This window comes from Coenobita brevimanus, chromosome 89, assembly GCF_032717465.1.
Source record: "Coenobita brevimanus isolate Jiangsu-jjx chromosome 89, ASM3271746v2, whole genome shotgun sequence".
In the NCBI taxonomy this organism is placed as follows: Eukaryota; Metazoa; Arthropoda; class Malacostraca; order Decapoda; family Coenobitidae; genus Coenobita; species Coenobita brevimanus.
The window spans coordinates 10,906,693-10,922,320 of record NC_137042.1 but is presented as its reverse complement, the minus strand read 5'-3'; the positions used below and the strand labels follow the sequence as shown (position 1 = coordinate 10,922,320).

The 15,628-nt window shown below is 39.3% G+C and overlaps 1 protein-coding gene across 2 annotated transcripts in view; it reads left to right on the top strand.

Annotated features, from left to right (window-relative positions):
- Window positions 1–15,628, top strand: part of l(3)76BDm (trafficking protein particle complex subunit 8 homolog l(3)76BDm) — a 196,524-nt gene that overhangs the window by 14,851 nt on the left and 166,045 nt on the right. For both annotated transcript variants that reach the window (XM_080281518.1, XM_080281519.1), the window contains exons 2-3: window positions 7,123–7,276; window positions 9,240–9,387. In XM_080281518.1, coding sequence (XP_080137644.1) covers window positions 7,123–7,276; window positions 9,240–9,387 — 302 coding nt within the window. The remainder of the gene's footprint in view (window positions 1–7,122; window positions 7,277–9,239; window positions 9,388–15,628) is intronic.

Genomic DNA, 15,628 nt, shown 5'->3' with positions numbered 1-15,628 from the left:
TGCCTCACCAGTCTCCGTTGAGACTTCATTTGATGTGGTTGATTTGTGATTACCGGTAGTCTAAGTGTCTAAACTTCGTTTATATTGCAGTTTTGTGATTGGCTTTAGAAAACTTGCAAGCAAAACATTTTGAGAATTATATATCACTGCTGAGAATGTGGTAGAACCGTAGAACTGCTAAGATTTATAAACCATGAATTGATCAGTAGCTTACAACTGAACAGTTATTGTTACATAGCCAATTTTTAACCTGTTCTTTACCGATGGCTTACTTTTCATAATTTTTGAAAATTATATATCAGTGCTGAGAATGTCGTTTAACCGTAGAACTGCTAAGATTTATAAACCATAAATTGATCAATAGCTACAACTGAACAGTTATTCTTGCATAGCCCATTTTTAACCTGTTCTTTACCGATGGCTTACTTTTCATATATTTAGGCTACCATTCGACAATTTTAAGTAAGTGAGGGAGTGTTTTATAGAGATAAGGGGGTTACTATATGTGTCTACTGAAAGATTTGGTGCAGATATAATGATTTCCTTCCTAATATGGCTAACAACAGTTGATTATATTTAGCTTGGGAGAGAGTCGGGAGAGAATGGGTAACTCATCCCGAAAGATATGCACTTAATTACTTCTGTAATCGATTTATGTATTTTATCTTAATCATTCACTTGATTTTGCTAAGAAAATTTATACAAAATTATTAATTTTATTGGAATCTATTACATTTTTCTTAAAGCCATGTTTTACTAATTATATATTTTTCTCAGCAGGAAAGATCTTATTGTACTAATAATGGCCTCAAGTAAAAAACGCAAAATTTCAGAGGAAAACCGGAGTTTTCAAGAGAAATGGACTGAACAATATTTATACATACAATCAGGGGGGAAAGCATTGTGTCTTGTGTGCCATGAAACCATTTCTGTTTTAAAAGAATATAACATCAATAGACACTACATCACAAAGCACAAAGAATATGAAAATATGACAGGTGAAGCACACAAGGAAAAAATATCATTCTTGCAGAAATCTCTGAAAGGACAAGTCATTGTTTACAAAGAAAGTTAAGGAATATGATGCATCTCTCAAAACAAGCTTCTTGATTAGTCAAATCTTGCAAAAAGACTCAAGCCCTATTCTGATGGTGAGGTAGTTAAAGAATGTTTGTGTGTAGCCTCGGACAATATGTTTCCTGACAAAAAGAAACAAGTTGAAAACATAAGCCTTTCAAGATATACTGTTGCTAGAAGAATAGACAGTCTTTCAGGGAGTATTGAAAGTACAATGGTCAAGCGAGTTAGTGCTTTTTCTGCGTACTCTGTTGCTCTTGAAGAGAGTTGTGACACCACAGACACTGCACAACTTGCTGTGTATATTAGGGGTGTTGACAATGACTATAATATTACAGAGGAAATGGCTTCACTACAAAGCATGAAGGGGACCACAACAGGACAAAATATTTTTGATGAATTGGAAAAAGTATTGGCAAGGTTTGGATTGGACTACACTAATTTAGTTTGCATTACAACAGATGGTGCTCCTGCGATGTCTGGTCAAAGAAATGGGGTTGTTGGATTACTGAAGACCAGAATGGAGTCTCAAAATATTTTCTCAGGTTCACTTATTGTCCTGCATTGTATCATACACCAGGAAGCTTTATGTGCAAAGACAATAAACTTTCAGCATGTGACTAATATTCTTGTGAAAGCTGTCAATTTCATTAGGTCAAGAGGTCTAAATCACCGCGAGTTTCAGCAGTTAATGGCAGACATTGAAGCAGAGTACAGTGATGTGAAGTATTTTTGTGAGGTCAGGTGGCTAAGCAAAGCAGGAATGTTGAAGAGAGCATATGAACATTTGAAAGAAATTGTACTGTTCTTAGATATGAAAGGTAATGCTATCCCTGAATTGAGAGATAAGGAATGGAGATGTGATTTAGCATTTTTAGTAGATATAACTGATCATCTTAGTGCACTGAATGTTAGACTTCAAGGAAAAGATCAACTATTAAATGAGTTGTTCTCACTGATCAAAGGCTTCCAGATAAAATTGCATCTATGGGAGTCACAAATCAGAAACCATAACTCAGGCCACTTTCCTACACTGAAAAACCATGACACTAGCAACCTTTAGTATCAGAAGTATGGTGACAAGTTGGCAGTCTTACAAGAGGAATTTTCAGAAAGATTTAATGACCTCAAGAAACATTCACAAGCCATTGAAGTCTTTGCTTCTCCTTTTTCTGTGGATGTGGAAGCAATTCCCGAGGACATGCAAATGGAAATAATTGAACTACAATGCAATGATGAACTAAGAAAGAAGTTTGATGATAGTTCAGTATACCAGTTTTATAAGAAGCATGTATCAGTGACAATGTATCCAAAACTGTCTGCTCATGCAAGGAAAATGATGGCAGTGTTTGGTAGCACATATGTATGTGAGCAGCTGTTTTCAAAAATGAATCTGGTTAAAAACAAGTATAGGTCTTCACTCACTGATGAACATTTGGAAAGTACCCTGCGTGTAGCCACATCATCCATACAGCCTGATATTGATGAGTTGGTGTCCCAAATGCAACATCAACCGTCTCACTAGGGTAGCCTTTCATTTGCTCATTGATGGTAAGGAAAATGTGTCTGCGTTTGATAATTCTTATTTTAATGATCCCAGTTAACCAATAACAAGTAATTATTTATATTTGTACGCTATAATAATAAGGTAGCCTTTCATTTGCTCATTGATAGTAAGGAAAATACTTTTGTTTCGGACAATTCTTATTTTTATGATCCCAATTTAAATAAAATCAGTAACAACTAATTATCTATTTTTATCAGTATAATCCCACATAATAAGTCTTCGATCGTAGTAAATAACGTGAAATAGTAAGGTTATGTGGCCCTTCATACCAACATAGTCGTGACTAGTGGCCCTTTGGGAAAAAAGGTTGCACACCCCTGCCTTACGGGATTAAGATGTCTGGCCGTAGATAGATAGATTTAATGTGAATGACATGAATGACCAAGAAAAGAGGTTTGGTTTTTTTGAAGGAATTGAGAGTGGCAAGCTTTGGGTATATGGAGTGGGTGAAATGCATTTAGTAGGTAGTGGGGTGTTGTGATGAAGAATCTGATACAGGTATATCAGTATGGAGTGGAGGAGAAAGATGGATGGTATGGTCTGGTTTGAAATTGGGTAAAAGGAAGGAAGAAGAAAGGGTTTGTTTTATTTTTATCAGAGTGAATGAAAAAGTGTGTAAGTATATACTGGTAGGTGTGTTGATGCAAGGATTGTGTGATGTGAGTGCAAGATAGGGGTAGACAGGTACCAGTATGCATTTTTATGTGTAAGTGCTTATTAACAAAGAAATGGTTAAGAGGATGGAAGAGAATAAAAAACTGGGGGAGCAGCTGAATGAATATATAAAAGAAGGGCAGAAAAACACAAAGGTTATTGTTCTGGGTGATATGTAAGGTAGGGTATGGTATGGGAAAGTAGAAAATATTGTAGGGAGGTGAGGTATGGAGAGAAGGAATGGGAGTGGTGAGTTTTTATTAGAAGTGTTTGCAGAAAGATCATTGCTTTTAGATGCTACATAGCTGTTTTGAGCACAAGTTGATTTATAGATATGCAAATACTGTACCGTACTTGACGGAGAAGAGACAATGAAAATGAGCAGAAAGTTATGTAATGGTAGAGGAATGGTTTAGAAAGATAGTTATGCAAAAGCAGAGAATTGTTAACAGGTTCAGATCACTTTGCAATACTGGCAAAAGTCAAAATTAGAAGTAAATGGAAGTATGATTATGGCATTGGCCATAGATAGATAGATAGATAGATAGAAAATGAAGGAAATGAGGAACCAGTACTGGAGGAGAGAACAAGGTTAGAAAACCTGGAGAAAAAGGAAGTAGCTGGAAGATTTAGGCTCAAGTACTGTATAGATAAACTGAAAGAATCTGAGTGTGAATCTAAATGCAGAGAAAGAAATAGGAAATGTGGAAAGTCGTGAGGACTGAAGATGAGTATTGGTATTATTGAAGCAACAGAAGCAGTATGTGGTAAGATAATTGTGAAAAGAAGTAAAAAGAAAAGATACTGTATAGTTTAATAGCAATAGAGGTGTAGTGTAGCTTTGAAGGAGAAAATGGAGGCATGGAAGATGCTGGAGAGAAATGTACCTTGGGAAGTGAGAGAAGGAAGAAAGCAAGAATATAGGAGGTTGAAACAAAGAGTCAAATGGATGGTAAAAGTAGCCAGAAAGCAAGTGGATGATGTGTATGAAAGAAAGGTAAGGGATCAGTATAAGGATGATAGAAAGAAATACTGAGACAGTAAAGGACAGCTAAAGGAATGAAGGTGAAGGGAGGGTTGGGGTACTCTTTGAAGTAAGGATGTTAGGATGCTGGAAGATGAGGATGATATTGTGAAAAGATGGAGAGAGTATATTAACACTCTGGCAGTGGCATATAGGAATGAAGCACTTGTTACTTTGGGGCATGGATAAGAGAGTTGGTCGGCCCAGACATCGGTTAATCGTAATCGATTGTAATCTATTATAGACTTTGTGTAATCGTAATCATAATCGATTACTTAGGGATTTTTTTCAAAGTAATCGTAATCGATTACTCTCATATTGTAATCATAATCTTGGTTACTTTTACAATTACAAGGCCCCAGATTAGTTATTCTTCCACAAATACTCATCAAGAATAAAATACTGTAGTTCACTGTCAAACAGTCAAATATACACCATAGACGTCTGTAAGTAATATTAAAACAAAAGTGATTTGTAGGTTATCACTTAGATGCTTCCATATAATATCCTACCTAAGCTAGAATAATATCGCCTGGGAAGATCTCAGTTGTTAGAAAAGTTAATAGAATGAAAGGATCAAGGACAAAGTGAAGAAAAGTCTCGGTGCTTGAATTATTAAAACACATTTGTATTGCAAATTGGCAAAAAAATAAAGGAACAACTACTGGACATAGCACTGTACAGTATATTTTTATCCAGAGTAACAGTCACCATAGGTTCTGCAGAGCTTAACCCTATGTTCTTCCTTACACAGGCAGTTCTTATTAAGATGATTTGCATATAAGATACCGGTATATATCCCTAGAAAATATCAGTTTTATAATACAGGACAATGTTTTTGCTTTTAAAAACTAATTTCAGCTGTTTACTTGATCAGTGTCAAGTATAAAAGAAATGTGCTCATAATCATACTGTATAGTGCATAACAGTACATGTAATCATGATTGTAATCATGGTTACTTCTTATGTAGCCTAATCGTAATCATAATCGATTACTCTTACTTTTATTGTAATCATAATCGTAATCAATTACAATACCCCTGTAATTGCCCCATGCCTGGGTCGGCCAGTGGAATGGACCAGTCTCCTAAGGGGAAATTTGGGAGTTAACATGCTGAAAGACACCAGAAGTGGATTCTATTAGTAGAGAATTGTTGACGAATTGAGATGATGAAGCTGTCAGCAAAATGCACGAGGTGTGTATACTGGCATTAGCGATGGAAAGTTCCAGAAGACTGGAGGAAAGTGATAAGTATCCTATCACATTTTCTTTTTTCGTATTACACTGAGAAGACAAATACCTGTGTGATTCCCATACACTTCTCTTTCCCTATTTCATTTGTATAAGGGAACAGATATCTCTGACTTCCATTCCTCAAGGACCCCAACGTTCCAGTTCAGTATGCTTATCTACCCTATCCATTGTATCAGTAACTCTTATCTATGTTTCAGCATTTCACCACACATCATTCCATCAGTTCCTGGGACTTTCCCCATTTAGATTTTCTTCATTACTATACTTTTGATACGTCCATTCTACTGATCTCTTCCTCTATACTCACTCCTCCTCTTCTCCCAGCCAGCCATTCCCCGACCACTTACTGTATATTTGTGCTACTTTCACTCTGGATAGCTGTTCAGCAATTCTTTAAAGTGTTCTCTCCATCTGATAGCTTTTCCTCCTGTCTCCACCAACATTCAGCCATTTTTATCTTCCATTCCACTGCTGCTTCCCTTATCACCTTGTCTTACCTTCTTGACCTCTTTCCTAAACAGTTTCTTACAGATTTCTTTGAATCTCCTCTTCCATTCTTTTCTTGTTCATATTTGTCTTTTCATCTCTCTCCTCTTCTCTATATATAGCTTGTTTCTGTCTCTCCACATCATCCATTGCTGTACTTTCCATCCAGTCCTTATATGCTTTCTTCTCTGCCACAGCTCATTTCACCTCATTCCACCATGCTGTTTCTTGCATCTCCTTACATCTCCTCTTAATCCCACATACCACCTCTCATGTTGCACAGATTTCTTCTGTTAATATGTTATACACACCATGTATACCTCCTCCATCTGTTCCAAATCATATTTACCCAGTCGCTTCTGTGCTTGTCACCTATATTCTGCCATTTTTCCATCCTCCTGGCATCTTTCAGCTGTCCTTGCAGGAGCTGCTACCTCTTGTCTTTCTCATTTTCTGTTCACCCGACACTTTTGTTTCTCTGTCTTGGACACTACTATACAGTAATCAGATAGTCCACTTCCCCAAACTCTTTACACTCATGTCTAACATAGGCTACGTATCATTTGCTCATTCATGCACACATGTCAGTAATCTGTCATTGCCTTCCATTCATTCTGCTCACTGCCCATTTTCCTTATCATTCTTCATGCATACCTGTGGATGATTATGTACCTAAAGGAGGTATTGGTTATTGCCAAGCCTTTCCCTGCACAATTGTCCCCCAAATCACTGCATTCTCATCCACTTCATTGGGCATACCCCTCTCACCACCCAACCCATCTACCCATACATTCTTCAGTTTTCCTTTAATGTCTCCAATCAAAAACACTCTCACTCGTTTAAGACTTCTCCACATACACTTTCATTTTCATCCAAACCTTATCTTTCATTATAGTTGCCTGGTCCTCCACTGGGGCATTTACATGAACAGTTGCCCACATTTGTACGGTATTCCCATATTCATTGTTACCCATATGTACTCAATACTGTGTAGCTTATTTTTAGTGAGTTTGTATGGTAGACAAATATTCATTAACAAACTCCTTCTCTTTCACTTAGTTCGCATTGCTGACCCTTCTGGCAGTACTGTGCCAATTCGGAACCTGCGAGTGGTTTTTGAAGATATGAACCGCCGCCCTCCTCAGCCAACCCTTGGCAAGAAGCTGCTGAGTGAAGTGGTTGCAAATACTCCCTGGGACAGACCTACAATCAGGTAGATAAGTCACATATAGCTGCCCACTTGGTATTTGTTTATATTTAACCACTTCAGTATAAGTGGCTACCCGTTACGGGTAATTTTTTGGTAACCCTAGATGATACAACTCAATTATAGCCTGCCTTTAGAAGGCGGAGTGATTATGTTTTTGCCTGAGTGTGTGTGTGTGTGTGTGTGTGTGTGTGTGTGTGTGTGTGTGTGTGTTTTCCCATTATATCTCATGAACAGCTTGAGCTATCAACATGAAACCTTCAGGGTATCAAGATGTGACCAAAATCTTGGACGAGTTTGAAAATGGGCACTTGGGGTCAAGGTCAAGGTCACCAAAATGGCTACCAAAGGTCAGTTAGCTTTTATCACCTGCCTTTAACACCATTATATCTAATGAATGGCTTGAGCTATCAACATGAAACCTTCAGGGTATCAAGATATGGCCTAAATCTTGGACTTGGCCAAAAGCATATTCTGGCGGGCGATTAACATTTGGCTCCTGAATGCTTTTCATTCATTTAAGGAAGAATTCTTGTATTGGAGTGGCTAGTGAAAGCTATATATATTTAACCATTCTAAATTAGAAAATATCCTCTAAGTTTAATAAAATCTTAGGGAGATAGCAAGAATAAAAATGGAAATATATCAATGGAAAGAAGTGGATACTTAGGCTAGCATGCTACATTAGGTTACTTCTCCGTTCATTATGTTCACAACTGACTGTGGTTTTATTCAGTTTGAATGTAATCTCCACGAACCCACAACAGCTCATGTGGACTCATTTGGAGGAGTAGGGATGAGGGATTGGTTTTATATCATTGAGGTAGAGTGGGGGAGTGGAGCAGTTGAGCAAGAAGCATTCTTTTCATTGTTAATACTGTACTAATACGTGTCCTCCCTGAGCTGTTTTTGTTTCCATGGTAATATGTTTATATTGTAAAGAGATTATCCGTAATTTTTCAATAATTTGTAGGGTAAACTATGTAATTCTCTTTGAAAATTGGAAGGAAAAAGTTTGTGATATACAATTATTTGTATTGTTCATAATATATATAAGCATACAGATAAGTTATGAATGTATATGTACTTGTGAAAACCTTAGCTGAGTACTTTGTGTATAAACAAGTTAGTCCATCATCCAATCCTATGTCACCCTATGAGGAGTTTAGGAGCCCGGGGCTAGGCAGGTTGGTCCTGACATTTAAGATGAGAGTGACCAGCCTCACTCATCCTTGAGTGGCATTACTTAAGCAATAAATCCCAACCATCCCATGGATATAAACCTACACAGGCTTAATCCAATTGGAGCACCTTAATTACCCACTGAAGAAGTTAGGCCTTCTGTAAATGAAAATATCATCTCAAACCAGTATGATTTGTCAGACTTCTCATGTACGGTACTGTATTCAGAACTTCAGCCAAGAGCATAAAGATGGCAGGATGACAGATGACTAGGCTTTGGACTCGTTTTGCCATTGACTGTCATATTTGGGTTGTCTAAGCCAATTATGCTTGAGCTGCAGAAAAATGTTTGGTCCATTGCAATGTTTTATTGGAACTTGCTCAAATTACATCCATCCATCCATCATCCAATCCTATGTCGCCCTATGAGGAGCGTAGGAGCCCGGGGCTAGGTAAGTTGGTCCTGACATTTAAGATGAGAGTGAATTACAGTAACTTCTTAATATTGTTAAGAGGAGAATTCCTGTGCCATCTCAACCTAAGATCATATAGAGGAAGCCATCCTTAAGTAGTAAGTCAGGGGTGAGTTTCAAACTATCACCACATATTTCATAAAACTGGTACCTGGTGCTGTATACAGTATTGGGAGAAAGTAGCAGATCAGTGTTGGTAGCAATGGAACTTCAGTAGAAGGTTTTCAAAAATATGCTTTGGACTTAATAACTTCAAAAAATATAAGAGAAGTGACTGATAGTAATGACATACACTATTTCTTGCCCCATCCCAGGACAGTTGGAGCATCTGGGACTCGTGGAGCTTTGGATTTAGAGCTACAGCCAACAACGCGGTGGTACGAGGCATGGCGGGACACCTTTCTTCACATTCAGTATCCATCAGATCATGAATTCACCAAGCATTACCTCGCATGTATTGTGGTCAGTATGCTGATATATAGTATGCAGATATGTACAATAATACCTCAATAAACGATACCCCTAGATGCAATACCCCGGCTTAACGATGGGGGTAGAAATACCACCATACCCGGCCTAATGATTGCCAAACCCCGGTGTAACGATGGGTTTTTATTTTTTTTTTTCCGATTTTCATGATATTTCAGACTAAAATTGTGTGTTTAGGTTGATTTATAAACTATTTAGACTTGGATTAATGCATTTTATCCATAGGTGGGGTAAACATTGTTATTTTTATTCTGCAGTTTACTAAGGTAGGTGGTGGTGACCATCATCCACTCACTTGATGTAGTGCTGCCTACGCCTTCCTTAGCCTTTATCATTCTTTTTCTGTCTCTGTCCTCCTCTCTTCCTATTTCTCCCATCTTTCCTGTCACTTCTTATTGCTTTTCTTTCCTTTACAGGTGGCTTTACATTGAGTGACAAGCCAAATGGTTTCATGTAAGCCAGGAAACCATTTACAATGCTGGGTGGTAACCATATAACCAAACCATATGTGCTCCCTACATGTCAACAAGTGGGTTGGTGGAGGGTTAGTGCCCCACCCCGTAAAACAACTAACTCAAAGTCAAATGGCCACCCCTTACGGGATTATGGTGTCTGGCAATAGATACATAGATAGATAGATAGTTTACTAAGCTTGATTTTTTCCAGACATATTTGATGATTTTCAGATTATATTTGTTGGGATTTAGTGAGTTATTTACAGGTGTTAGGCATAGGTTAGCTTCCTTGACAGCTGCTAGGCCATTTAGATTGCCTTTAAACTTGTTTTTGGGCTCATTTGGGTGGGTTTTGGGCTCGGTTTGGGGGGAAACCCAAGGCTGGTAAACACTTCACATTACCTGACATGTTAAAAGTACCCCGATATACGATACCCCGCCTAACGATGGGGTTTTACCTAACCAATTACATCGTTGAACCTGGGTGTGCCTGTAAATAAATAAGATATGGAAGTTAAGGAAGCAGTATACAGTCAGTTCATCTAATATGCAATTGTCTACGATGTGAAATGCTTAGAGTGCAACGGGGGGTTGAAAAAATTAAATAATCAGTTGTACGCAAGTTCGTTTTGAAAATGCAAAATCGGGGAGGCAGAGTGAGCCGAATCTGGTGTCGCACTGCATTGTATGACCTGCCCTTGTAGAGCATGACCTCTGTCACCGGTGCTCCAGCCCCATCACACTACCACCACCACCACCAGCACACTCCACATCAGTCATGAACCCCTCAAAGTCCAAGTCAGATTCGATAGATTCACCATTGTCGTCATCCTTAGCTGATGTTGAGGGCACTGGATCTTCTGTTATGGTGGAGAAGAAGGTGGTGATCAGAGTCTGATGGCTTCAGTTCACTTCCTTGGCATGCCTGTCTCAGTAGTAACGGATGCTGTTTTCTTTGGCATCCAGAACCTCTTGAACCCTCGCTTTACAGTTTTCCTTCACTGTCGCTTGATCTTTAAACTCGTCAAAGGCTGCTAGGATTTTCCTTACGTTTTGGATTGGTAGATCTTCACTGTCCAACTCCATGACCGTGGCCATGGACAGCGATGATCTGCCAATCCGGAACATAAGTAAAATCCTGGCAGCCTTTGGCAGGTTTAAAGATGAAGTGACAGTGAAGGAAAACTGTGAAGTAAGAGCTCAAGAGGCATGCCGAGGAAGTGAATGGAAGCCGTCATACTGATCACCACCTTCTTTACTCCACCACAACTAGAAGAAGATCCATTGCCCTCAACATCAGCTGAGGATGATGACAATGTTGCATCTATTGAGTCTGCCTTGGACTTTGAGGGTTTCATGACTGATGTGGAGTGTTTTGGTGACGGTGGTGGTGGTGTGATGGAGTCGGGCAGTGTTTAGGGTGCTGGGGCCAGGGCACCGTAACTGCCTCACCCTGCCTCGGAACCCCATCTCTTCAAGTCAACTAAGCCCTTCCTGCATAGATTTTAAAGTAAGAGTTATTGTGTGGGTTATACTTACTGTGTACATGTGTTTAATGTCCAGTAATACATAGGCAAATGAGAGATTACGGAATAAGGGGCGTTTTTTAAGATGGCCATCTCACCAATTAGAATTTTCCCCATAAAGTATTTTATTTGTAAAGTGTGAAATTTCTAGAGAGCGAGGTATTCTACCACCCAAATTCTCACATATTAGGGGAATGGGCTGTAATTAGTGAAGGCTGGATGAAGTATGTATGGAGATGTATATAACAGGGGTTGCACCTCATAAATAACCAGGTAATCAACAGAGTGGCTTTGTCTCACAGCCATTATGAAGTGCAGTTTTTTGAGGATCATTTTGCCAAGAAGTTTGAAGGTTTCAATTACTGTATAAGCAAATTAACGTTTGGCGTATTTCATTAAATGTTCAGTTTGATACTTCACCAGTTTTTTTCCTGTTTCTGGGAATTCTTCCAACCTATGTACTGTATGCACGAGGTCTGTTCAGAAAGTATCCAACCTTAGGCTCTAAAAAAATAAATAACTTACTTGTTGAGCTAGGGCACTAATCCCCCTCAAAGTAGGCCCCTTCTGACTTGACACACGTAGCCCAGCGTTTTTTCCACTGCCTGAAATGTTTTTCAAAGTTGTTCATCGCATTTGTCATGATCTCGTCTCAAATTGGGAACCCTTCAGCGGCGTTTTGATTTTGGGGAATAACCAAAAATCGTACGGAGTCATGTCTGGTGAGTAGGGAGCCTACCGGACCTGCAGGATGTTGTGCTTGGCCCAAAATTCCAGAATCAATTGAGAAGAATGGGTAGGGGCATTGTTGTGGTGTAGCTTCCAACTTGCCGCTCTCCAAAAGTGTGGTCTCTTCCTCCGAACTGTGTCACGAAGACGACGGATAATGTTGAGGTGGTAATGTTTGTTGACAGGCTGACCTTCCGATGTGGATTCGTAATGCACAACACAGTAGTTAAAAAAAAAAAAAAAAAGCTCAACATGTGAGTGCATTTCACCTTGCTGTGGAGCTGTCATGCTTCCACTGGGACAACTGTGCTTTGGTTTATGGGTCTTACCCATACACCCAATTCTCATCTTCAGTGATAACAAGCTTCAGAAAGTCTGAATCACAATTTGCGTACTCCAGCATGTCTTGAGCAACGTTCATCTGAGAAAAGAGATCATGACAAATGCAATGAAGCACCTGCAGGAGATACTGAAAACTTTTTTTGAAAAATGTTTCAGGCAGTGGGAAGAATGCTGGGCTATGTATGTCAAGTCAGAAGGGGCCTATTTTGAGGGGGATTAGTGTCCTAGCTCAACAGGGTAGCTTTTTTTTTTCAGAGCCTATGGTCGGATACTTTCTAAACAGACCTCGTATGGGAAAAAAATGTAGGATGACTGAGGGACAAATGTAGGATGATATTTGGTGGTGATGGAACTGAGAGGTTATTGTTACTGATACTACAGATGAGGTGAATAGCTGTCATCAGCTGTGGGAGGTACTACCTGTACCATGAGGGTGAAATGTGGCTACAAGCTTGGTGACTAACTATGCCATCAGCACCACCAAGCAAGCTAGCAACAGTTTCATTCTTGCTATGTGCAGAGGAAAGATTGGACTTCATTATGCACATCTTAGTTTTTTAGATAACCCATTCCTTATTGGACTAAATATGTTATATTACATTAAGAAACCATGAACCATGTTAGCATTTGTAGGTCTCTTCATTTGATGGCAGCTCTCCATATCTTACAGTCTTGAGCCATTTCCCTTATCAGACACTTATTCCAAAGGGCCTGCTAGCAGAACCTCATCCAGAATCTTCCTTGATCTACCTCCTCCCTGTCTGAATCCTTCTCTCACATTCATCCTCCCACATTCATAATTATGACCCTCCTGTACCAGTCACCATCCCTCTTCCTCTCACCATATCAAAACCATTTTAACACCAGTTGGCATCACTTCTTCCATATCTCTTATGCCAAATCTCTTGTAGCACACTATTATTAGGTCTGTCATTTAGTATTGCCCAACTTATCTGTCTCAGCATTCTCCTTGTCATTGACCAAGTCTCACTGCCATAGTTTATAACACTTTCCACATGTATTTTATAAAGCTCCCTATGCAGGATGGTAGGTATTAATTATAAGTTGAGACTTAACATTTTCTTTGTAAAAATGCTGGCGGGAAATGAGAGCTGTCTGATGCTGCTGTTTAAGGATTAATTAATGAGTACAGAGAGAGAGAGAGAATGTGGAGTACAGAGAGTGGATGGGATATGAAATAATGTGATTTGTAGAAGATGCAGAGTGAGGAAGTCTGTGGACACCAGAATCGAAGAGAGTGTATTGAGATTGGTCATGTGGAGAGAATAAGTAACAATAGAGTGATGAAAAAGGTATATCTGAGCGAACTCGAAGGAGGGAGGAGATGAGGTAGGCCAAGGAGATGGTGGAGGGATATGGTGGATGAGTGTGTGAGGAAGGGAGGTATGGAAGTTGGTGAGGCTAGGGGACTGACAAGAGATCGAGCTGGCTGGATGACTGTTATTAGAAGGAATGCATGATCAAGGATTTAGCACCTCTTTTTAATATGACAGTGTTCAGATTGACTCTCGGATACGTTTATGTGAAGTTACAGTATGTGGTGAAAGTTTTCGGCATATCAGATAGAGCCATGATTCCGAGATGATGAGTGAATGGAAGCATGGCCCATTGGAGTGGGCAGACTTGGGCTGTCTGGACGGTGCTACTCCTCACCCTGCCCTAGGATGGAAAAGGAGGTCCGGATGATGATGATGATGAGTATTACTTTGCTACATTCCATTCACCACCACTTGGCAACTGCTAGGAAGTGTGTCAGTGCACAGCAGTACAATCAGAGAATGCAAGAGGGCATAGTAAAAAATCTGAGCTTTGATGTGAGTCGTTGGAAATGATAGCTTTTATATATACTGTATATATATATATATATATATATATATATATATATATATATATATATATATTTATATATATATATATATATATATATATATATATATATATATATATATATATATATATATATATATATATATATATATATATATATATATATATATATATATATATATATATATATATATATATATATTTATATATATATATATATATATATATATATATATATATATATATATATATATAATAGTCTTCATACTATATTTTAAACTTGGTGGTACATGGTGGCATGTAGTCCTGCCTACTTCTTCCTTAAGTGACTCTGCACTTAGTGACAAGCCTGTCTGATTACATGTAACTCATGAAACCATGTACAGTGCTGAGTGGTAACCACATAACAGGGTGGTGTTGAGCCTACTGTAGTGCCTTTGTTGACTGGGTGGAGAGATGCAAATGCTGCATCCATGCTGGAACCAAATCTCCACACTTTTCCCCATGCCTCACTGTGGCAGGGTACTGTCCACCACACGGGAGCGTTATTTAACCCCTTAAACGCGGATTGTCGCGTTTGCGACGCTCGCCAAAAAGGACATAACGGCGGAGCGTCGCGTTTGCGATTCAAGTTAATTTTGAATAAACGCGGGCAAGGATGTTCCAGCTGGTATTGTCTATCAGTACCACCACCCTTTAGCTACAATTAGCATACTTTACCTTTGTACTACTGACCTCCGTTGTTGCCAAGTATCGCGTTTCCCCCCCCTCCCCCCCCACCACCACGGCCCGGCCAGCCTGGTTGTGATACATGGCAGCGCTCTGACTGCTCAGAACTGTAAATCTGCGCTCTCCTCTCACAAGCAGTTTATGCTAATAGGAAACGCTTGTTTCCCCAGTTGTAACACTAGCTTTTTTTCGCACGGTTTGCCCCTGTTTAGCGTCAGTTTACCGCAGGCTTTCAAAGTGACATTATGGCGAGTTCTAGCTCTTCCCAGTCAGTGCGAGCGGCTGACAGGAACGAGAATAAAGTGACGGGCGTAAGGCAGAATAAAAAGCGCGCCGCGGTGATCTTTTGGGAAGTAATATGATTGAAAATAATGTAGTATACATGTTTTTAGCTGTGAAAATGGAAATGTTTGTTGAGTGACGGGAAGACCGCCTCCTCGCTGCATGTCGGCCGTACGCTCCGTTGATTTTAGCCTTATTTTCAGTGCTTATTGTACAAATACGGATTCCAAACTACCTGTACGTTGTAGTATAAAGTTTACTGTGACAGAATGAGGCTGTGGTAGAGGGGAAACCGGGTTGCTG